The sequence below is a fragment of the Hemiscyllium ocellatum genome, chromosome 12, assembly GCF_020745735.1.
Source record: "Hemiscyllium ocellatum isolate sHemOce1 chromosome 12, sHemOce1.pat.X.cur, whole genome shotgun sequence".
Lineage (NCBI taxonomy): Eukaryota > Metazoa > Chordata > Chondrichthyes > Orectolobiformes > Hemiscylliidae > Hemiscyllium > Hemiscyllium ocellatum.
In genome coordinates, this window is record NC_083412.1 from 76,368,449 (window position 1) to 76,393,906 (window position 25,458).

Here is a 25,458-nt window from a genome sequence, read left to right on the forward strand (position 1 = left end):
TACAACCTTCTGGACTTAATATTGAGTTCAACACCTTCAAATTGTGTATCTACCCTCATTCTGTCCCTTTCTTTTAGCTTCACTTGTTGCATTCTGTCTTCATGTCCTCTCTCCCCTCTGAGGAGAAAGTGAGGACTGCAGATGCTGGAGATCAGAGTCAAAAAGTGTGGCGCTGGACAAGCACAGCCAGTCAGGTAGCATCCAAGGAGCAGTAGAGTGAATGTTTCGGGCCTCTCTCCCATCCCCCCACTCCAGCGGGACTGTCTGTTCATTCCAGTCTAGCCAGGCAGGAGGCTGGGAGAACACAGCAGACCAGGCAGAATCAGGAAGTGTAGAAGTCAACGTTTCAAGTGTAAACCTTCTTCAGAGCTGAAATGTTGACTCCTCCACCTTCTGACGTTGCCTGGCCTGCTGTGTTCTTCTAGCATCCTGCCTGTCTATTTTGGATTCCAGCATCTGCAGGTTTTTTTTGTCTTTAACCTTGTTCTTTCCAGTCTAGAAGTTAGATACACCATTGGTTTGCCATTCTCACATTCTGATCACTTAATTTGAACTATCAACACTTTTCTCCCTCAGCATTCCGACCTCCCCTCCACTATCGCATAAATCCTGCCGTTCAGTAATCCACATCAGCTCTAATGAAGATTCATGTAGATATGAAATGTTAGCTTGCTTTCTCTCTGTGGATGCTGTGATCTCCGCGGTTTTTGTTTTCAGTGCAGATTCCAGCATCTGCAGTAATTTACTCCTATTTGATGGCATGATTTGTTGCCTCAATATTAATACAGGTCGTCCTGCTAATGTGATTCGCTGTAACGTGACTGACAAATTAGGACTTTCTAAAGAGCAAACTTTTAAAATACATGTTGGTTGTGACATGATTTTGTCACCAACACGTTTAAGCACTGTTTCTAAAGCATGATTTTTCTATTATGTGAGGTTGCACAAGAAAGCAACCATTGCATTATCGAGAACTACCTGTATGGGAAAGGGAAACAAAAATCAAAATGCTAACAGTTGAAGTCTTTCCTAAACAATCAAAAGAATTGTAACAGCAGCAGCAATTATCTACACTCCAATGCCCCTTGACAAACAAATTATGCCTTTATCAGACTTTAATGATATAATTGGGAACATAGTCCAATGGCCATGCATACACACCATTTACAGGCATTCACTGCCCTAAGACTGCCTTAAATAAGCAATTGGAATAAGCTAATGATGCGTAGCCTCACTTAAAATTTACGTACTGGCCAACTTTATCAATTAGTCTTAAGACATTAATTTTGAATCTTTGATTAGCTATTTGCTAACTATATTTTTATGTAAAATCTATGGTATTTATCAATTGATAGTTATCAGTAGGATATGATTAAGTGTTGATAGTTCTCTGGAGTAGGAAGTTCCAATAATTCGTAAACATCAGAGTCAGTCCTAACTTCAGAGCCTATCCTGAGACTGTAACCCCAAGTTCTACACCCTCTACAAGGGCAAACAGCCTTTCAGTCTGTAAAACACTTTATCAAGCAAGCCTATTACAAAACTCCTGCCGACAAACTAGTAAGGTGGTGGGGGTGAGACCCAGGGAGATAGTGAGGGAAGATTTCAAACTGAGACATGAGCATTTGAGAACAAAGGCGAGTTAAACAGTCAGGGCAGGCAGGGACAAAACAGAGAACAAGGTAGGACTGATAAATTAAACTGCATTTATTTCAATGCAAGACACCTAACAGGGAAGGCAGATGAGCTCAGGGCATGGTTACGAACATGGGACTGGGATATCATAGCAATTACGGAAACATGACTCAGGGATGGGCAGGACTGGTAGCTTAATGTTCCAGGAAGGACAGAAATGGAGGCAAGAGAAGAGGGTGAGTGGCGTTTTTGATAAGGGATAGCATCAGAGCTGTTCTCAGGGAGGATATTCCTGGAAATACATCCAGGGAAGTTCTTTGGGTGGAACTGAGAAATAAGAAAGGGATGATCACCTTATTGGGATGTATTATAGACCCCCTAATCGTCAGAGGGAAATTGAGAAACAAATTTGTAAGGCGATCTCAGTTATCTGTAAGAATAATAGGGTATTTATGGTAGGGGATTTTAACTTTCCAAACATACACTGGGACTGCCATAGTGTTAAGGGTTTAGATGGAGAGGAATTTATTAAGTGCATACAAGACAATTTTCTGATTCAGTATGTGGATGTACCTACCAAAGAAGGTGCAAAATTTGACTTCCTCTTGGGAAGTAAAGCAGGGCAGGTGACTGAAGTGTCAGTGGGAGAGCACTTTAGGGCCAGTGACCATAATTCTATTAGTTTTAAAATAGTGATGGAAAAAGTTCGACCAGATCTAAAAGTTGAAAATCTAAATTGGAGGAAGGCCAATTTTGATGGTATTAGGCAAGAACATTCAAAAGCTGATTGGGTGCAGATGTTCGCAGGTAAAGGGAAAAGGGGAAGCCGTCAGAAATGAGATAATGAGAGTTCAGGAAAGTATATTCCTGTTAGGGTGAAAGGAAAGGCTGGTAGGTATAGGGAATGTTGGATGACTGAAGAAATTGAGGGTTGGTTTCAGAAAAAGAAGGAGGCATATGCCAGGTATAGACAGGATAGATCTAGTGAATCCTTAGAAGGCAGTAGGAGTATACTTAAGAGAGAAATCAGGAGAGTGCAAAAAGGGGACATGAGACAGCTTTGGCAAATAGAGTTAAGGACAATCCAAAGAGTTTTTAATGAATAAATTAAGGACAAAAGTGTAACTAGGGAGAAAATAAGGCCCCGGGGCTGAAAATGTGTTGCTGGAAAAGCGCAGTAGGTCTGGCAGCATCCAAGGAAAAGGAAATTCGACGTTTTGGGCATAAGCCCTTCATCAGAAAATAAGGCCCCTCAAAGTTCAGCAAGGCGGTCATTGTGGGGAGCCGCAGGAGATGGGGCAGATACTAAACAAATATTTTGCATCAGTATTTACTGGGGAAAAGCACATGGAAGATATAGAATGTAAAGAAATAGATGATGACATCTTGCAAAATGTCCATATTACAAAGGAGGAAGTGCTGGATGCCATGAAAAGCATAAAAGTGGATAAATCCCCAGGACTCTGATCAGGTGTACCCTAGAACTCTGTGGGAAGCTAAGGATGTGATTGCTGGGCCTCTTACTGAGCTATTTATATCATCGATAGTCAAAAGTGAGATGCTGGAAGACTGGAGGTTGGCTAACATGGTGCCACTGTTAAGGACAAGCCAGGGAACTATAGACCAGTGAGCCTGACATCGGTAGTCAGCAAGTTGTTGGAGGGAATCCTGAGGGACAGGATGTACATGTACTTGGAAAGGCAAGTACTGATTCGGGATAGTCAACATGGCTTTGTGCATGGGAAATCATGTCTCACAAACTTGATTGAGTTTTTTGAAAAAGTAACAAAGAAGATTGATGAGGGCAGAGCAGTAGATGTGATCTATATGGACTTCCGTAAGGCGTTTGACAAGGTTCCTCATGGGAGACAAGGTTAGGTCCCATTGAATACAGGGAGAACTAGCCATTTGGATACAGAACTGGCTCAAAAGTAGAAGACAGAGGGTGGTGGTGGAAGATTGTCTCTCAGACTGGAGGCCTGTGACCAGTGGAGTGCCACAAGGATCGGTGCTGGGTCCACTACTTTTCATCATTTATATAAATGATTTGGCTGTGAGCATAAGAAGTTTAGTTAGTAAGTTTATCGTTAACACCAAAATAGGAGGTGTGGTGGACAGTGAAGAAGGTTACCTCAGATTACAACGGGATCTTGATCAGATGGGCCAATGGGCTGAGAAGTGGCAGATGAAGTTTAATTTAGATAAATATGAGATGCTGCATTTTGGAAAAGCAAATCTTAGCAGGACTTATACACTTAATGATAAGGTCCTCGGGAGTGTTGTTGATCAAAGAGACCTTGGAGGGCAGGTTCATAGCTCCTTAAAAGTGGAGTTGCAGGTAGATAGGATAGTGAAGAAGGCATTTGGTATGCTTTCCTTTATTGGTCAGAGTATTGAATACAGGAGTTGGGAGGTTGAGTTGTGGCTCTAAAGGACATTGGTTAGGCCACTGTGGTAATATTGTATGCAATTCTGGTCTTCCTATTGGAAAGATGTTGTGAAACTTGAAAGGGTTCAGAAAAGATTTACAAGGATGTTGCCAGGGTTGGAGGAATTGAGCTGTAGGGAGAGGTTGAATAGGCTATGGCTGTTTTCCCTGGAGCGTCAGAGGCAGAAGGGTGACCTTATAGAGGTTTGTAAAATCATGAGGGGCATGAATAGGATAAATAGACAAATTCCCTGGGGTTGGGGAGTCCAGAACTGGAGACAATAGGTTTAGGGTGAGAGGGGAAAGATATTAAAAGGGACCTAAGGGGCAACTTTTTCACGCAGAGGGTGGTACGTGTATGGAATGAGCTGCCAGAGGAAGTTGTGGTGGCTGGTACAATTGCAACATTTAAGAGGCATTTGGATGAATGTATGAATAGGAAGGGTTTGGAGGGATATGGGCCAGGTGCTGGCTGGTGGACTAGATTGGGTTGGGAAATCTAGTCGGCATGGGCAGGTTGGACTAAAGGGTCTGTGTCTGTGCTATAAATCTCTATGACTCTAAGTAAGGCATTGAATTCCCCTTGCCTGCCATGACCAGAGCAAATGCCAGCACCAATGCAGGGCAGCTCTGGATTGACGGTGCTTGTCCAGGTACACAATAAGATTATAAAGAAGGCACAGGCACAAGGGGTGTTGGCGAATTCCAAGGTATCTGTTGAGTACTGCATTGTTCCAGGAATGGTACGTGGTAAAATTGGCTAGAAGTCAAATGTGAGAGATACCATTATGGCCTGTTGGCTAATTATTGCAATGGGAGTAAGAGAGTGTGTTAAATATCGCAGCAATAAGTCCTCCAAAAAGCTTGACAAACCATTCAGCCCCCTATATGCAGCCCACAGCTGACTTACTGGCAGGTAGAGTCGTGATATTGTGTATTTTCAGAACAGGAGTCCTTGAAGTTGAACCTTCTTAAGAGTAAGATATACATACTGTATTTCACTCTCCATTTCCAACAGACCATCTCAAAAAATTCCTATGAAAGACTGGGTGCTGATGTAGCTCAGCCTCAGCCAATTGTTCCATCATTCCAGCACATTCCCACCAGAGATACAGCAGGAGTGTATTAAAAATAGTTCTCAGCACTAAAGTGTATTTGCAAAGGCAACAGGGGGTACATGATTATCGGTCATTATTAGACATCAACTTCAGAATGCCATTGAGAAGTATTCATTGCTATTCACAACGAATTTGCAATTAAGCGGTTAACCTACCTAGAGAAAATATTTCTTATAAGTATTACCTAATGGTTCAAATAACTTTTCCATTTACACAACAGAATACTAACTGGAGGTTGATTAAAAGGGCTGGTTACGCATTTTAACATTATCTCAGAGCTTTGCAATTTTAAAATTAATGTATGCCATAAAAATGCAGGAGAACCTGATTTAATTTACTTAGATGGGTTGGTGAGTCTCACAGCAGTAATCAGCAAGCTCCTGGTAACAGTACTGAAAGTGATAAGCACATGTTACACACTCACTCTATGGCCAAGTGAACATGAAAGCCAATATTCATGATGAGGTTTAGTGGATATGATTTATGTCATGATTAGGCTTAGGCAAGGTCTGGGATAGTGCATCCAAATGGTAATCAAGGTTTTAATGCTACCAAAACATAAATAAAACAGTCAATTTTTAATATCATCTTGAAGTTTTAAAATATTTGTTTTACATTGGTTGCAGTAATAATATAGCTTATGTATAGTAGAAGCAGAAGTAGTTTCACACTGTTTTAAGCTGAAATGAGCTGAAGTTGCTGTAGTTATTCTTAGATTTATGGGCAGCAGCATGATTGGGATACTCAAATCCTTGCTGTGTAATGTGTACGTATCACATATTAGAGGAAGCAAAGATGCTACTTAAAGCTTTATAAACTAACCATGGATCTATGTGTTGTAAAACAGGATGACTTTCAATGAAGGAATCCAAGGCTGGGACGATTTTTGCTAAGGACAGCAGGATAATTTCAGATGGCTAACAAATGTTCCTAATTATTCAAGGCTAAAGATGTTTGCTCTGAAACGTAGGCTTTATGAGAATGGTAATCTGAGGTGAATTCAGTAACTCCAAGCGAAGAATTCAGGATCATTGTAACAACTTTGTTTAAAATTGTGGTGTTGAAGTATCACTGTCAATGTCAAAATGACGATGTGAAAAGCCCTTGACTTTGGTTAGAAGTCAGATCTGATAGATGTTGGATGAATTCCTGAGGAAATAGCAGCTTTTAATTAACAAAGTGATGGAAAATCTGATGTGCCTTGAGGCAGAAAAAAATCTCTAATTTGTTTGCTTCTGTTTCCGGACAATAGATTTCAGGGTCAAATATAATCTGGAGTACAGATTCAATCTGGCATTAAAAAGCGGGAAAGCATTGTGATTATACAGATGCCAGAACTTTGGAGTATTATATTTTATAAACAAAATTACAGTCGGATTAGATGTTGAACTTAAAATTCAAAAGTACCTAACAGTTACAGCTATGTTTGCCATTTGCCATTAACAAATACAGCAGGGACGTAATGTCCTCATAATAGATTCAAGCTGTTTTTCAATGAGCATTCATTACTTATAGTGGCTGAAAGCATTGATTTTAGCAGCAACCCAGAGGCTGGACAATGCTTAAGATCAATCTTATTCACTGTCATTAGATATGACAGGATTTAGGGGCGCCAGTGTTGGACTGGGGTATACAAAGTTAAAAATCACACAATACCAGGTTATAGTCCAACAGGTTTATTTGTAAGCCCTAGCTTGGTGAAGGAGCAGCGCTCAGAAAACTAGAAAGCCTTTTGGCCCCCCCAAGACCTATCCCACCATTTGACCAGATCATGGATGATCTACTCCAGGTTTCAACTCTATTTTTCATAGCCAATGGCCCCCCAGTACTTCAAATAATCTATGTTCTCTTTAAATGTTTTTTGTTATCTCACCTCCACAACTCTCTAGAGTAGAGAATTCAAGGCAACCCCTACCTCTGGGAAAAGAATTTATTTGGAACTATGTTCAAAATGAGTGTCATCTTATTCTGGAATTATGTGCTTTAGCTCCCCCATGAATTAAAGTATCTTCTCAAAATCTATCCTCCCCCCCCCCCCTTCCAAATCATGTCTGTTTCAATAAGTTAACCCTTCATTCTCCAAACTCTAATGAATACAGGCTAAACCTGTTTAGCTGTTCTTGATAAGGGGCCTAGATTAGAGTGGTGCTGGAAAAGCACAGCAGTTCAGGCAGCATCCGAGGAGCAGGAAAATCGACATTTCGGGCACAAGCCCTTCATCAGGAACAGAGGCAGATTGCCTGCAGAGTGAAGAGTTATTTGAGAGGAGGTTGGGGGTGGAGAGAAAGTAGCATAGAGTACACGTCAACCCCTTCATTCTAGGAATCAATCTAATGAATCTCTGTTGAACCTTCTCCAATGTCAATATACCCTTTCTTAAAAAGGGGAAAACTACACAGTATTCCACACATAGCCTCATCACACTCTGTACAGTTGTAACAAGACTTCACCACAGTTCAACTGTTGATCCCTCCATTTCATTTGCAACCATGACATTCCCTATTTTGCCAACTGAATTTGTGAAGGCCACAACGATGTGGGCTATTCTTTAACGGTGGCACAGTAGCTTAGTGGTTAGCACAGCTGCCTCACAGAACCAGGGACCTGGGTTCAATTCCTGCTTCGGGTGTCCGTCTGTGTGGAGTTTGTACATTCTCCCCTGTGTCTGTCTGCGTTTCCTCTGGGTGCTCTGGTTTCCTCCCACAATCCAAAAATGAGCAGATTATGTGAACTGGCCATGCTAATGCCTGTAGTGTAGGTTATTAGTTAGGGGTAAATATAGGGTAAGGGAATGGGTCTGGGTGGGTTACTGTTTGGAGGGTCAGTGTGGACTTGTTGGGCCAAAGGGCCTGTTTTCACACTGTAGGGATTCTAATTCTTTCTGGGTGATACTGCAAGGCTCAAGAGAGATCCAAACATTGGCACCTTATCCTAAAGAGGTTTATGGTCTGCTCTTCTGTGGCCCTAGTGGACGTCTCCATACAATGTGTTTTTGTTCTGTGTAATTTTTGGTTTTCATAAAGATGGCTTGAGCCATGTTGTATGGGATAGCCTTTGTTTCCTGGCAACCATCCTTGTGTGGTCTGAGACCTTAAAGGAGGAGAAACTTGATCGGAATGACAATGCCATTCTTCTGTAACAAGCTTTGTCACTTGTGCATTCCACAATCAAGGTTTTCCTGCTATATTGGAGGAGTAGATTTCTACCAGTAAGCCAACCTGGTAACCCTTCCCTCTGAGGAGAAGGTGATCTTCCACATTGTAGCTTGTGAACTTGTATAAACCTACAGTTCAGTGTGTGATTGTGGCAGAGATGAGTTGTCATCTTCCAATTCTATTTATGGAATGCTCAGATGATGCTTTTGAGGGAGCTAGGGCTTTTCTCATTGGAGCGAAGAAGGATGAGAGGCGACTTGAGAGAGGTGTACAAGGTGTTGAGAGGCATAGATAGAGTAGATAGCTAGAAACCTTTACCCATGGCTAAAATGTCTATCACGCGGAGGCATAATTTTAAGGTCATTGAAGGAAGGTTTAGGGGAGATGTCAGAGGTAAGTTCTTTATACAGAGAGTGATGGGTGTGTGGAATGCACTGCTGGCAGTGGTAGTAGAGTCAGATACATTAGGGACATTTAAGCGACTCTTGGATAGGCACATAGAAGGTAGTATAATGAAGGGTATGTAGGTTGGTCTGATCTTAGAGAAGATAAAAAGCTGACACAACATCGACGGCTGAAGGGCCTGCACTGTGCTCTATTGTTCTATACTTTATGTTGTTGGCTGGTTACATTTGCTTAGCTGACATGACAAGGAGATAACTAGCATGCACAGCTGATTGGACATGATTGTTTGAGGCCATAATTTTTAATGCTACTATGGGGCAAAGTATAAGTTGGAGAATGAATGGCCTGCTGATGAAATGAAATTTTGAAACCAGATGGACACATTTACTGAATCTGTGCAGGCGTGATTACTGCAAGTGCCCCAAACAGGGTCTTAATTCCAAAAGATTTTCCACCACCCTGAAGGAAACAAACAGAAGCTCACTCAGCTCATTTGACAAAAGGTGCCCATGATTATGTGCAACCATTGTGCAGACTGGCTTTTGAATGGTTTCACCTGAAACATTGACTTCTCCACCTCCTGAAGCTGCCTGGCTTGCTGTGTTCTCCCAGCCTCCTGCTTGTCTACCTTTTGATCAGATATGGCAATGTTCCAATTTTGTTTTCTTTTGAATGAGTTGCAGGCTCCACCTCCATGTCCCCTTGAGACAGCACCACCAACTTGGCAAACTGCTGTGCAGTTGATGATCCTACACCCTCCTCTTTGAGAAGCCAGAGTGATGGTAACCCAGGGGGAAAAAAACCTCCCCTGGAGCTACCAGTCCCCTGCTATGATCTATGAGAATTGCACACTTGCATTGTAATCATTCCCTCAGTGACCCAGTAAGATGAACCCAAATCCAACACACGAATTGCATGATTTTCCCAGAACTCCGTAAGATTATCCCCTGGTAGCTCACTGCCTGTTATTGAATAAACCCCCAGGACAGATCATGTGCCCCCAACCGCTCTTCCCCAGACTGACTTGACAGGACGGCCCTAATCAAGCACATCCTGGATTGGTGTCTCCTTGGCACCATGACTGACCTACCTATGATTCCCAGACGAGTTCCTTGTGAGCTACAGGACTGACTCTGACTCAGTCCCAAGAGTGCAAGTTCATAACTGCCTAGATTCTGGTAGGAAAAGGATAAGATGGGGGGAGGGGAAATGAGGAAGCTGGAGAAATCTGCATTCATTCCTTGTGGTTGGAAGGTTCCTAGGCGGAAGATGAGGCGCTCTTCCTCCAGGTGTCGTGTTGCCATGGTCTGGCGATGGAGGATGCCAAAGACCTGTATGTCCTTGGCGGAGTGGGAGGGGGAGTTAAAGTGTTCAGCCACGGGGCGGCTGGTTTGGTTGGTGTGGGTGTCCCAGAGGTGTTCTCTGAAACGTTCTGCAAGTAGGCCGCCTGTCTCCCCAATATAGAGGAGGCCACATCGGGTGCAGCAGATGCAGTAAATGATGTGTGTGGAGGTGCAGGTGAATTTCTGACGGATATGGAAGGATCCCTTGGGGCCTTGGAGGGAAGTGAGGGGGGAGGTGTGGGCGCAAGTTTTGCATTTCTTGCGGGTGCAGGAGAAGATGCTGGGGGTGGAGGTTGGATTGGTGGGGAGTGTGGACCTGATGAGGAAGTCGCGGAGGGAGTGGTCTTTCCGGAATGCTGATAGGAGAGGGGAGGGAAATATATCCTTGGTGGTGGGGTCTGTTTGGAAGTGGCGGAAATGACGAAGGATGATACGATATATCTGGAGGTTGGTGGGGTGGTAGGTGAGGACCAGTGGGGTTCTGTCCTGGTGGCAATTGGAAGGGCGGGATTCAAGGGCGGAGGAGCGGGAAGTGGAGGAGATGCGGTGGAGAGCATTGTCAGCCACATCTGAGGGGAAGTTGCAGTCTTTGAAGAAGGAGGCCATCCGGGTTGTTCTGTATTGGAATTGGTCCTCCTGGGAGCAGATGCTCCTGAACACTTTAACTCCCTCTCCCACTCCGCCAAGGACATACAGGTCCTTGGCATCCTCCATCGCCAGACCATGGCAACACGACACCTGGAGGAAGAGCGCCTCATCTTCCGCCTAGGAATCCTCCAACCTCAAGGGATGAATGCAGATTTCTCCAGCTTCCTCATTTCCCCTCCCCCCATCTTATCTCAGTCCCAACCCTCGGACTCAGCACCGCCTTCTTAACCTGCAATCTTCTTCCTGACCTCTCCGCTCCCCCCACCCCCTCTCCAGCCTATCACAATCACCTTAACCTCCTTCAACTATCGCATTCCCAATGCCCCTTCCCCCAAGTCCCTCCTCCCTACCTTTTATCTTAGCCTGCTTGGCACACCCTCCTCATTCCTGAAGGACTTATGCCCGAAACGTCGATTCTCCTGCTCCTTGGATGCTGCCTGACCTGCTGCGCTTTTCTAGCAACACATTTTTCAGCTCTGATCTCCAGCATCTGCAGTCCTCACTTTCTCCTAGATTCTGGTAGGACCAACATCTTGACTGACAATGGCCAACCCCCTATTCCATAATGTAAAGAGACAGTCTGTTGACTACTTGTGGCAGTACCTCCTGACTAGCTCTGTTCCCCTTTGACCCCTACTGTTCCTTGATATTCATACATGGCCATTTGCTTGATGCTCAAGCAATGACTTTACTAACTAAGCCGCTGACACCTGTTGCAGGTGTGACAGTGGTGTAGACCAGTATTGTCCAGTAGCATGTCCACCCCCTTGACCGTTCATTGCTCACCACTGAGACAAGCTGCCTGCTTCTCCCTCTGTGCTAGAAGGCAATGCAAGCTGCAGTGATTGGGAGCCTGTAATTTACCTGCATGCTTAAAAGCGTTACAACTCATGTAACACCCAAATAAACATGGAGTGAGTGAGCACTGAAAAAACAAGCTAATAGCCTTCAGATATCATTCTTGGCAAATGTATCAAATATGTGCGTGTCACTGTGTGCAACTCGACCTGGCAGAAGCATGCACATTGTAGGTATCCCTCATCTCCAAAGGAAAATCATTTAAGAGCTGAAGAGGTGAATGAGTTGATCCAAGAGCAGGCATAATGATGTGGTGATGCTGGTGGCTTACAGCTGCTCATCTGCGTGGACCAAGAGTCGGGCTGGATGTTGGCCTTGGATCTGTGGAGATATTGTCCTGCAGATGCAGTTAAATAATGGCCGAGGCAAGCAGTTGATTAGATTAGATTCCCTACAGTTGGAAACAGGTTCTTCGGCCCAACAAGTCCACACCAAACCTCTGAAAAGCAACCCACCCAGATCCATTCCTCCACTTTTACCCCTGACTAATCCATCTAACACTTTAGCACGGCCAATTCACCTAACTTGCACGTCTTTAGAATGTGGGTGGAAACCCACGCAGACACCATGAGAATGTGCAAAGTCCACACAGACAGTTGCCCAAGGTGGGAATTGAACCCAGGCCCCTGGCACTGTGAGGCAGCAGTACTAGCCACTGACCCACCGTGCCACCAGCAATCTGTAGTTGCATACACAAAACAGAAATTGCCAGAAAAGCTCAGCAGGCCTGGCAGCATCTGTGCAAAGAAAGCAGAGTTAATATTTCAACCCTTCTGAAGAAGGTCACTGGATCCAAAACATCAACTCTGCTTTCTCGCCACAGATGCTATCAGATCCACTGAGTTTTTCAAGCAATTTCTGTTTTTGTATCTGCAGTTCTTTGGTTTCATTATTGCCAATTATATGTTAGGAATTGGTGCCATCCAGTTTTTTTTGGAGAAGGAGAGTAGAATTGGAAATGGCTTATAAATAAGGGCTATTATTGAGTTGCAAATAAAGTAAAGTAAAAGTTGCCACCATCTTACCAGATCATAGGGCTTCTCTCTCGTCAGGGAGCAATGACTGGTGGTACTTTAACCTGAGGATCACCTCGCGCTTCAGATAAGGAGAGAGCATGAGAAGAGGGTTCCTTCATGGTGATCTCAGTAGTGTGGAAAGTGAACCCATGCTGTTGCTACTACTCCACATCAAAATAAAATCAACTGCCTAGCCAACTGAGCTAACCAACCTCTGGAAATAATGGTAGCTGCCAGTCAATCGTGACATTCTGAAGATGCGATTTAAAGGTTAAGGAAAACATTGGAAAACATTTTCTCAATGTTGAAAGACTGCTTTTCTTTCATTTTCATCATACTTTCACAACGTTCTCACCATTGCCCAAATCACACCAGGGAGAGAAAAATTATGCATGTTTTTCTCATCTCAAAAAGCAGTGGGTACAAAAGTTTAGGAAATAAGAATGTATTATCAGAAACTTAACTAGTTTCGGTTTCTTTTCTCCATCGAATAGTGGTGACATTGATAAGACAACTTGCATTACCGATAGTTAGTTAGACAATTGAGTGACTGTTTGAATGTGCATTAAGGTCTAGTGCAGATGAGTCAGGTGGAGGTCAGATTAAGTTGGTAAATCATACTTTGGTTTCTGAAAGATATTATTAAAACAGTTCAATTTTTACCTCAAAATGGCAACTTTATTTTTTGTCTAGCACTGGTGCATGATTTACCAAATGTATTGATTTCATGTACGGATTTAAATGCACCTCTAGGTTCTATTTTTGTAAACTATCATATCTGTGTGGTTAATGTGCGTTTTAACATATATCCTTTTCCTCTGTGTTGCAGAATGTTTATCGCACACTGCCCTGGAAGTTGTATCTACAAACTGTTATGGTAAACAAAACTGTAAAATTATTGCTAGCAGCCACTATTTTGGAGACCCTTGTTTTCCTGGAACACGGAAATATCTCAGTGTCATCTATGTATGTGGTAAGAGTAAATCATTTTGACATTCAATTATTTATTTTCAAAGAGAAATGGGTTTGAACTTCTTTTCAGGAGAGATTTCGTTATTTTTCTTTTCATGGCATACCAGAACCCTTTATCACAAGCATCAAGATTGAAACGGTCACACTCCAGTACATTCCAGCCTATCAACAAATACATCTTCTTCTGGAAGTATTGCTGCTTTAAAAAGAAATCTGTCTTAAGAATTTATTCCTATCAGCTAAAAGGCATTATCAAAGGTTTCAGCATATGATAGTTGCATATGCAAAACACAGTCGCATTTGGCCATATTTTACCATGGGTTTCTGGGCCATGGCATGGGAATAAAAGATGCCTCTGAGTCTGCATTTCCCGGCAGTGGGACCAGCTTAGTCATAAAATCGCTCCAGTATAGAAACAGGCACTTTGACCCAACAAGTCCACACCGACCCTCTGAAGAGTAACGCACCCAGACCCATTCCCCTACTATACATTTACGTCTATCTAATGCACCTAACCTACACATCGCTGAACACTATGGGCAATTTAGCATGGCCAATTCACGTAACCTGCACATCTTTTTTTGGATTGTGGGAGGAATCCAGAGCAGCCGGAGGAAACCCACTCAGACATGGGGAGAATGTGCAAACTCCACGCAGACAGTCGCCCAAGCCTGGAATCGAATCCAGGTCCCTGGCGCTGTGAGGCAGCCATGCTAACCACTGAGCTACCCAGTCATTTTACAGAAAGCAAGTTCCTAATTGGTCTACCATCCTCTCAAAGGATTAGCAGTTCTGAGGCCTTAGCTAAGGCACTATGAGAGGTGGGCACTGCTGAGACTGGTCAGAAGCTGAGGGAGGCCTCAATATGGAGGGATGCCTCAGATAAAAAAAAGTCAACTTTATAATTCAGGATAACTGATATCGTTAGGCCATGCCATTTGCAGACCGAATCACTCCAGGGGACGTTTTGGGTCCACAGCCTCCATTAAGGAGTGGAGCACCTCTGACCCCAATGTAACCACATCCCCCTACCCCCAAAGGACTGTCGCAGATGGGGGGGCCTTTCTGTCTTCATCAACATGCTGAGAGTTCTATAGAATGGGCAATCAATCTGCCTCACAGACCATGGGAGCAGCAATAGTCATCCCTTCTGACACAGGCTCCACATTATTTTATAGCACTCTCCTACCCCATTCCCACCACCTGAAGTCTAGTAAAATTCATTGTCTCAAAAGAGAGGAAACTGAAAAATCTCCTTAGTGATCCCTCCTCTGATCCCCCTTCCTGTATAACTGAACCGTAATTGAAGGAATAAAACAGTAGTTGATTTGTTTTAATTAGAAGGTCATTCTATTTCAGAGCCTACTTCCCCACTGATTATTTGCACCACAGAATCATGGGTCACAAGTTTAATCCCACAATTCCCCATGCCAGTGAAGTCTTAATCTTCAGCGGCAGTGAGAGCTTTGATGTTATGTCGCCTGTGTGTGATGGCTGATAAAGAAAGTACAGTATTTCGTGATGCAGAATCCCGTGGGGCCTAGACGGTGAATCATAGGAGCCTTCATTACCCTTTCTACATTAGAAATTGTAGTCCACAGCTGCTTGTTAATGCTTTTTTTCAAGCCAAGTCTCTGTTGATATCCATGTGATCTTAGTTACAAGGACACCAGAAATATGATTCATTCTTCTCTGTGTAGAGATAACTAGAAGATTAAAGATTCTAGATACAAACTGTTATTTGATATGATTCAAGTGAAAGATATATTTATTATAAAGCTCAGTGGCATCAGTTATTTTCATAGGAGACTTGGGGAACTGCACAGTGTTGTATTAGAGTGCCCTTATTGTTGACAAGTTGGTGATAGTCCTGAGATGAATTTTACTGATCACCCACCCTCCTGAGTTAAAAGTCAGTCTGCACCTCTCCATCATCAAAATCTGACTTCCCTTAAAATTGGAGACATCATTAACTGGTGAAAAGTAGTGAATCTACTCTTCAGGGACTGGATGTCCCAGCCCAGAGAACTGCTGGCTAATTTGATCGGCATTTCGATAGTCCCAGCAGCCAGTTGTGCCAGAGGGATGACTAACTATTGCTGTGGCTACAAGCAGTCCTTTGTAAGAAGTGACCATTTCTCCTCAATTTCAGGTAGGTCTAGAGATCTTGGATGGGCACAGTTGGGAGACTGCAATGAGGGCATGAGGTAAACAAGTCAAGAGTGGTAAGGTGAAAGAGGTCAGGCGAGGATATGAAAGAGGAGCACTGTTTTGGTATGTGTGCTCCTAATGTGCACATGGAATCTCCCCACAACCCCTCAAATAAGGTAGTCTCCCTCTTTGCCCACCACTAACCATTAAGCGAAAATGCTGAGCTGTTCACCATGAACATGCCTTCTCACCCGCACTTATATTGTGGCAGATCAGTGGCAGTCGATTGTCCACTTAAGGGCCAGAATAAACTTCAGAGTGGGTCATCTACCTGATTCTTTCCCCAGTCTCCTAATGTGGGGTCAAGTTGAAGTTGGGTGGGAAGGCAGTAGGCTGGCATCCAACTTTATTTCATATGTTCTCATTGCCTTCAAATATATCAGCAAAAAGCAGTAATATTAAACTTCCCCTCCCCCAATGCCAGAAGGTTGAAATGTCTGGCCAATGAGACACATTGGTCTAACTCATCCTCTTCCTTCAAAATAGATACCCAGTCTGACCAGCCCTTTCAGCTTTTCTTGTTTTCTTGTGGGACATATGTGTTGCTGGCTAGCTAGCATTTATTGCCTGTCCCTAGTTGCCCTTGAGAAGGTGGTGGTGAGCTGCCTTCTTGAACCACAGCAGTCCATGTGCCGTGGGTTGACCCACAATGCCCTTTGGGGGGTAGTTTTGGGATTTTGACCCAGTGACAGTGAAGAATAGCAGTGTATTTCCAACTCAGGATGGTGAGTGGCTTGAAGGGAAACTTGGGTGGTGGAATTCCCATCAAGTATTATTGTTATTTTACCAGCTTTTCTCTCTCAGTCTCCTACCTTTCTTTCTTCCAGTTTGCCCATAGGAACAGGTTAATTGTGAAATATGAATCATATTGAAGCTGAAATCTTGAATTAGTGCTTGTCTACCCATTTCCACTTTTCAAGTGAACCTAGATCTGAGTGACCATTGCCAAATCTCATATTCGTCGGATGTGTGTATTACATGTAAATACTTACTCTTACACCAATCTTCTAAACAGTTATTATCTATTTTAATATGAAATGTTGCCATTTATCGATTTGATGCAATGAATGACACTATTTGGCTTTGTACCAATCAGTTCTAAAAATCATCACCTATACTATTCAGCAAGAGGTATTTATTCTCTGTTTACAAGTATGATGGTCAAGTTTGAATGACAAATAATTAGAAATCTATGTAAAAGCATGAGAAAATTTGTTCATATAATGGAATCTTTCAAACTGTGTATGTAAGCAATGATTGATAAAAGTTATAAAGTTCACATTGAAATATTTAACAATTTGCCTGCATCTGGCAAATTATAAACAGATATCAGAAATCGACGAGTTTTGAGAAGATTTGTAGCTCAGGTTGAGGTTCTGGGTGTAGGTTTGCTCGCTGAGCTGGAAGGTTCATTTTCAGACATTTTGTCACCATAATAGGTAATATCTTCTGTGAGCCTCCAGACGAAGCACTGCTGATGATTCTTGCTTTCTATTTATATGTTTGGGTTTCTTTGGGTTGGGGATGTCATTTCCTGTGGTGATGTCATTTCCTATGGTGATGTCATTTGTGTTTTTTCTCAGGGGTCGTAAATGGGATCCAAGTCAATATGTTTGTTGATAGAATTCTGGTTAGAATGACATGCTTCTAGGAATTCTCATGCATATCTCTGTTTGGCTTGTCCTAGGATGATGTGTTGTCCCAGACAATGTAAGGATACCAGTGAGAGTGGGTCATGTCGTTTTGTGGCTAGTTGATGTCCATGTATCCTGGTAGCTAGTTTTCTGCCTGTTTGTCCAAAGTAGTGTTTGTTATAGTTCTTGCACGGTATTTTGTAAATAGCATTAGTTTTGCTTGTCTGTATAGGATCTTTCAAGTTCATTAGCTGCTGTTTTAGTCTGTTAGAGGGTTTGTGGGCTACCATGATGCCAAGGGGTCTGAGTAGTCTGGCAATCATTTCCAAGATGTCTTTGATGTAGGGAGAGTGGCTGGGTTTCTGGATGTGTTTTGTCTGCATGTTGGGGTCTGTTGCTGAAAAATCAGCGGACAGTAATCATTGGGTACCCTTTCTTTTTGAATACACTGTATAGGTATACAGGAAATGACATCAGCAACCCAAAGAAACCCAAATATATAAATAGAAACCCGGAATCATCAGCAGTGTCTCGTCTGGAGGCTCACTGAAGATATTACCAAGTATGGTGACAAAATGGCTGAAAATGAACCTTCCAGCTTAATGAGCAAACCTACACCTAGATATCAGAAATATTTTACTGTTACTTCCAAAATTTGTCACACATTTAAGATAAAGTGGACTGTTAGCATTGGAAGCTCATTTTTATTATTAGCATGGGGTTATCTTAGTACCAAATATCAGTAGTTTTCAAACTTTTATTAAATAGTGACCTATTTCAAATTATGTATACATCACTGTGGCAAATATTATGTGTTCAGTGGATACAGGAAACATTAAGTGTGTTTGCCACTGTAAAATTATTGACAATTCCTGATACATGTGAATTTAAATTTGAAATAATTTATACATTTAATTACAAATAGTTTACATCATATAAAACATTAGATCTCATTTTATGGTGTAACCTGACAATTAATGCTGTTGAGGCCCAATTGCTCACATAAGGAAATGCTATAGATTGACATATGAAAAATTACAAAGTAAAATTATTGTTCCTATTTTTCTATTTCTATGGAATGAATATAGGGAGAAGGTTAGAGAATGGTACTGGGTGAAGTGACAAGTAGGAGAACCAGGGCAAGCAGTATGGACTGAACAACCTCTTTCTGCACAGTAATAATTCTGTGGGAGTTTCTGTAAATGAAAATTTAGTATAAACTTTTTTTGTCAACACTGGAAATTTTACCAATAATGTAAAGATCTAGAATAAACTTTTGTTTGAAGCACTGTTAAAGTAGCTTTTGCAAATCAAGCCAGACCAATTGTATTAACATGTACATGGCTATATATAAATGGTCTTCAATCATAAGATCAAAATACTGTCAGGTATGATGGCTACACAAATATGATGTCTTATATTTGTGATCAACTTTATAAATACGTGCATTTACGTTTCTATATATTTGTGTGAGATATTTGTCAGGTTCACCGGTCATTCTCAAAAAGTGACCTCATTCTGTACAATCCAGTTTCTGTACAATATCTAAATGTATGATAGCATGACCAAACAATTGAAGCTGAGAATCTATACTCTGTAGATTAGTTACCAGAATGTACCATTCTCCTCCCTTTGTGAACAATGAACAAGATAAAAACGCTTACCTCGATAAAATAATTTCTCACAGCTTCAACACTACTAATTGTATTACAAACATTGAGGAGGTTCACCCACTGTATTTTTGTCATGATTTTATTTGCTACATCTTGTTAAATTTGTGTCAGTTTTGTTTGTTTTCACTAATGTCCACAATAATGTACTCCAGTGGTAGCTTGGGACAAAATAACCTTGGTGAAGCTTTATGTAGGAATATGGGAACGAGGAACAGGAATAGCCCATTCAGCCCTTCAAGTCTGTTCTGTTATTCAACAAGATCATGGCTGATCTATGGCCTAAGTTCATATACCTGCCTTTGGCACATATCCCTTAATATCTTTGCTGAATAAAACTTAATCTATCTCAGATTTAAAATTAAGAATTGATCCACTGCTATTATGGAAGAGAGCTCCAGTCATTTATCACCCTTTGTGTGTGGAAGTGCTTCCAAACATCTCTCCTCAATAGTCTAGCACTAATGTTTAGATATGCCTCCAACTCTAGAATCCCTAAACATTGGAGATAATTTATCTGTATCTATCTAGTCTTATCTTTTTTAAATCCAGAGAAAGTATATTCCTGTCAGGGTGAAAGGGAAGGCTGGTAGGTATAGGGAATGCTGGATGACTAAAGAAGTTGAGGGTTTGGTTAAGAAAAAGAAGGAAGCATGTGTCAGGTACAGACAGGATAGATCGAGTGAATCCTTAGAAGAGTATAAAGAAAGTAGGAGTATACTTAAGAGAGAAATCAGGAGGGCAAAACGGGGCATGAGGTAGCTTTGGCAAATAGAATTGAGGAGAATCCAAAGAGTTTTTACAAATATATTAAGGACAAAAGGGTAACTAGAGAGAAAATAGCACCCCTCAAAGGTCAGCAAGGTGGCCTTTGTGTGGAGCCACAGAAAATGGGGGAGATTCTAAATGAATATGTTGCATCATTATTTACTGTGGAAAAGGATATGGAAGATATAGACTGTAGGGAAATAGATGGTGACATCTCGCAAAATGTCCATTTTACAGAGGAGGAAGTGCTGGATGTCTTGAAACGGTTTAAGGTGGATAAATCCCCAGGGCCTGATTAGGTGTACCTGAGAACTCTGTGGGAAGCTAGAGAAGTGATTGCTAGGCCTCTTGCTGAGATACTTGTATCATTGATAGTCACAGGTGAGGTGCCGGAAGACTAATGTGGTGCCACTGTTTAAGAAGGGCGATAAAGGCAAGCCAGGGAACTATAGACTGGTGAGACTGACCTGAGTGGTGGGCAAATTGTTGGAGGGAATCCTGAGGGACAGGATGGACATGTATTTGGAAAGGCAAGTGCTGATTCGGGATAGTCAACATGGCTTTGTGCGTGGGAAATCATGCCTCACAAGCTTGATTGAGTTTTTTGAAGAAGTAACAAAGAAGATTGATGAGGGCAGAGCAGTAGATGTGATCTATATGGACTTCAGTAAGGCGTTCGATAAGGTTCTCAATGGGAGACTGATTAGCAAGGTTAGATCTCATGGAATACGGGGAGAACTAGTCATTTGGATACAGAACTGGCTCAAAGGTAGAAGACAGAGGATGGTGGCAGAGGGTTGTTTTTCAGACTGGAGGCCTGTGACCAGTGGAGTACCACAAGGATCGGTGCTGGGCCTGCTACTTTTTGTCATTTACATAAATGATTGGATGCGAGCATAAGAGGTACAGTTAGTAAGTTTGCAGATGACACCAAAATTGGAGGCGTACTGGACAATGAAGAGGGTTATCTCAAATTAAACAGGATCTGGACCAGATGGGCTGAGAAGTAGCAGATGGAGTTTAGTTCAGATAAATGCGAGTTGCTGCATTTTGGGAAAGCAAATCTTAGCAGGACTTATACACTTAATGGTAAGGTCCTGGGGAGTGTTGCTGAACAAAGAGACCTTGGAGTGCAGGTTCATAGCTCCTTGAAAGTGGAGTCGCAGGTAGATAGGATAGTGAAAAATGCTTTCGTTTATTGGTCAGAATATTGAGTACAGAGTTGGGAGGTCATGTTGTGGCTGTACAGGAGATTGGTTAGGCCACAATTGGAATATTGTGTGCAATTCTAGTCTCCTTCCTATCGGAAAGATGTTGTGAAACTTGAAAGGGTTCAGAAAAGATTTACAAGGATGTTGCCAGGGTTGGAGGATCTGAGCTACAGGGAGAGGCTGAACAAGCTGGGGCTGTTTTCCCTGGAGCGTCGGAGGCTGAGGGGTAACTTTATAGAGGTTTACAAATTATGAGGGCATGGATGCGATAAATAGACAAAGTCTTTTCCCTGGGATTGGGGAGTCCAGAATGCAAGGACATAGGTTTAGGGTAAGAGGGGAAAGATATAAAACAGACCTACGGGGCAACCTTTTCACATAGAGAGTGGTATGTGTATAGAATGAGCTGCCAGAGGAAGTGGTGGAGGCTGGTACAACTGCAACATTTAAGAGGCATTTGGATGGGTATATGAATAAGAAGGCTTTGGAGGGATATGAGCCGGGTGCTGGCAGGTGGGACTAGATTGGGTTGGGCTATCTGGTCGGAATGGACGGGTTGGACCGAAGGGTCTGTTTCCATACTGTACATCTCTATGACTCTATCTTGCAAACTTTGATAACATCACTCTTCAACCTTCTAGATTCTACAGAAATCAGGACTATTTGTATTATTTCATCTCATAACTTATCGTCTGAAGTCTAGGTATTATTCTTGTTAACTCTTCTGATTGTTAAAGTTTTCGCAGTAATGTTTTCTTATACTGCTGAACGTGCTTCCATCTTGAACAGTGCAGTTTAGGAGTATAACTTCCAAAATCTAATAATTCATTCATAGCTCTTTACTAATAGCATTCATTTCTATAATAACATTTCCATACCTCTTCACCTCCTGTACTTTTAAATTAAAAGCAAAATATCACTCTTTATAAAATTTAAGACTTCTGTCCTTCATGCACCTGTGTTTCAAAGGAACTGAAGAAAAAGCAGCGTAGATATTGTAAAGATATTAAGCACTTTATGTCTCTCCAATAACAACCCACCCAGCATGCAAAAAAGATACACAAATAAGAGAAGCACAAAACAGATATGGTAAACGAAATACAGAAGGGAGAGAGAGAGAGAGAGAGCTGCATCATTAAAACAGCAGACATAGTCAACAAGATTAAGCTTCTAAGAATTATAATATTTGATTATCTGCTGCTGATTCCAAATTTCAAAAATATTTGGCTTTGTTGTTTCCCAACAACTTATCAAAGCACATATCTGACACAGAAGTATTTCCAGACCCTTTGAAGGTACTTACAACAACATAATGTCCAATTTGCAGGAGGCAATGCAAATGGGGACGAGCAAATTATAGAACAAGCTATCTATGTGTTTTTTTATTGCAGTAATGAGCTATCTGTTCAAATGGATGTACTGTTGGTGCTTGCATGCAGGAGATGATTCTTTTAAACTTTGCTGGTTGTGTGGGTGTGATGAATACTGTGTAGCAACACCATAGGTTGAAGCTAGGACAGCTTTGAAAATTGACTGGAAAATCAATGAAACACCGTTTCATTGCAGGATTGATTTTTTTTTAACGGCAAACAAAATATATTTGTTACACTTAACATTTTAAATAATTCATAACTCTAAAGTTGGTCGGGGACAGTTAGCTTAGTGGACAAGGCAGCTGGTGAGAGGTTGAGAATTGTCCCAGCGCCACAGGATTCAATCTGGGTTTCAGGTGCAGAAGAGCTGCACCTACCAGCTTCACCTATCATTTAGTAAAATTATGGCACTAGCTCAGGTATGGCTGCCCTCAAATAATTGAGGGCGCTACCTAAAATGGTAATCCGAAAACTGTAGCATCACCACTCCCATAGTAAGCAACTCAACTGTGGCAGGGTAACTGTTTTCAGGAAAAGGAATGAGAAATGAAATAATATCCTTCATTTGAGGGTTTGCTTTGTTATGGTCATTAAACATAGTTCTATTAAGTTGTTACATACCTATGAAGAATGAGCACCATTTAACATACTTTGATGAAAATAGTTTTCTCTAAATATGCCAATGAGTAAAGCCTGCAATAGCAGCATATGATGTGGTGATTAGCTGCTGCACTAAGTATGAAACAGTGTGAGATGTGTGTGATTTAGACAGTGATGGGCTTGACAAATTGATGTGGATTATACAAGGTCTTGATCTTGTTCTCGTAATCATACTTACTTCAGAGAGTGAAATCGGTGATTACTTGGAATTTTTGCATGCCATGCATCACTCAACAAGACACAAAGGACAAAATTTTTGAAATTCCATGGCATCGAGGGAGGCTGTTTTGATGGGAGTTTCCAGTGGATACACAGTGTTCTTCTCAGCCATCAGGAAATAAACATGCAAATTCTTAGTGATATCCTTATAGGGATAATGCTTGCATGAAAACAATCTGATCAAGTTTTCTTATAATTTGTTTAGAGATACAATGCAATCATATTAAAATTCGGCATTGCATCATTTGGTTTGGGCATCATAATGAAAACAGTGCACAACTAAGACTGCCCTTGGTAGCTGAAGCAGCATTTTACATCCAATTTGAAAGACAGAGGATTCAATCCAAGTCTAGTATTTTAAATGCAAGTAAGGACAATTCTGTGGACATGAAAGCTGAGCTAGCTGAAGTGACCTAGCATACTAGGTTGGAAGATAGATGAGTAGAAATGTAGTGGCAGACGTATAAGGAGTTGGTTCAGACTTTTCAGAATTTCCACTATACTAAAGGGAGGGCCCACCATCCATGGTTAACTGAAGAATTCAAGGAAAACATTAAACTTAAGAAAAAAATCATTTAACTGCATAAAGATAAATGGCAGAGAATGACTGAAAGGTTAATCATGTGAAAGAAATTAGTGTGTGAGTGGAAGCTAACTAGGAATGCAAAAAAAAACACAAAAGTTCCTACAGGTATTTAACAAGGAAAAGAGTAACTAAAGTGAGTGTTGGTCCTCTAGAGGGTGAGAATGGGACGTTAGTAGTAAATAATAAGGGAGTGACAGATGCAATGAACAAATATTTTGCTGTCTTGGTCATAGAGGATACCAAAATCATATCAGTAATACTTAAATCAAGATGTGGAAGGAAAGAACAAAGTTACAATCACAAAGGAAGTAATACTAAGCACACTGATGGATTTGCAGGCCTATTAGTTTTTGATACACTGTAATTTATAATTTGCTTAAAGAGAAATCAACTGTTTTTAAGTTCTATAATCGGAATCTTTTGAGCAGGCTTATGTTCAAGTGGTGTATTGGGAAAGCAGTCTAATTAAGAACTGACTGAAACTGGCACCTCATTTATTGAGTTAGATAGGTACTTTGTTTTCAGAACATTATAAGTATCCATCCCAGTGTGACTGAGCATTTGAGCGTGACTTACAATCAAGTGCAGGAGTTCAGTCTCTCAAGGAGATCAGTGAAGGAGGGAAGAGAGATGTGTAGTTGATTTTTGCCTCAACAGCTGATTGTTGAGAATTCCAATCTTTAAAGTGAAAATAAGGCATGCAGTTTGTGTTCAGGTGTCCGGTCTTTCATTCCTCTTTTTTTAAAAAAATAGCCTTTAGAATAGAATATCCCTTATTGTCATGTGTTCTGAAGGACAGACGTACAGGAGAACAGTAAAAAGTTTTACAATATCACGACTAATTGCAGCATGTTAGGCATAAGTACCCAAGTATAAATCTTAATATTTTACAGAAATAGGACATTGTTAAAAGGATAGGCATTACTGTCATATAAACAAATTATATATAAGCATTACATTGCAGTAGCTGAACTCAGAGGCTTCCACACATGGTCTGACCGCCCATGCCAGACCCCAGTCCAAAAACTGTCACACTCTGCATTAAGCCTCCAATCCGTTCCGCACTGGCTCTCAGCTGCTACAAAGTAAGTTTTCTCCAGGACCGCTTCCCCACATTGGCCTCTACTCTGGGACTTGATTCCACTCGATTATTAGGTTTAAGATTGTTACTAGAGCATTATAAAAGGGAAACAATACAATAAAGTGCAGAGATGCTGTGGTGATTTTAATTACTCTCTTAATTAACTATGATGTGGTGGTGCTGGTATTGGACTTGGGTGGATAAAATTAAAAATCACACAATGCCAGATTATAGTCCAACAAGTTTACTTGGAGGTACAAGCTTTTGGAGCACTGCTCCTTCATCAAATACCTACCTGATGCAGGAGCAGTGGTCCGAAAGCTAGTGCTTCCAAATAAACCTGTTGGACTATAATCTGGCGTTGTGTGATTTTTAACTTGATTACTGTGACCGAGATGTTAGTTTGGATGATGCAACATATGAGAGCTGCTGAGCACCAAGGTGATCACGTTAGTAGTAAGAGTTTG

At 41.6% G+C, this 25,458-nt stretch overlaps 1 protein-coding gene across 7 annotated transcripts in view; it reads left to right on the plus strand.

The window, feature by feature from the left end:
• Nucleotides 1–25,458, plus strand: part of eva1c (eva-1 homolog C (C. elegans)) — a 145,009-nt gene that overhangs the window by 98,000 nt on the left and 21,551 nt on the right. For all 7 annotated transcript variants that reach the window (XM_060833728.1, XM_060833732.1, XM_060833734.1 and 4 more), the window contains one exon: nt 13,436–13,579. In XM_060833728.1, the coding sequence (XP_060689711.1) occupies nt 13,436–13,579 (144 nt within the window). The remainder of the gene's footprint in view (nt 1–13,435; nt 13,580–25,458) is intronic.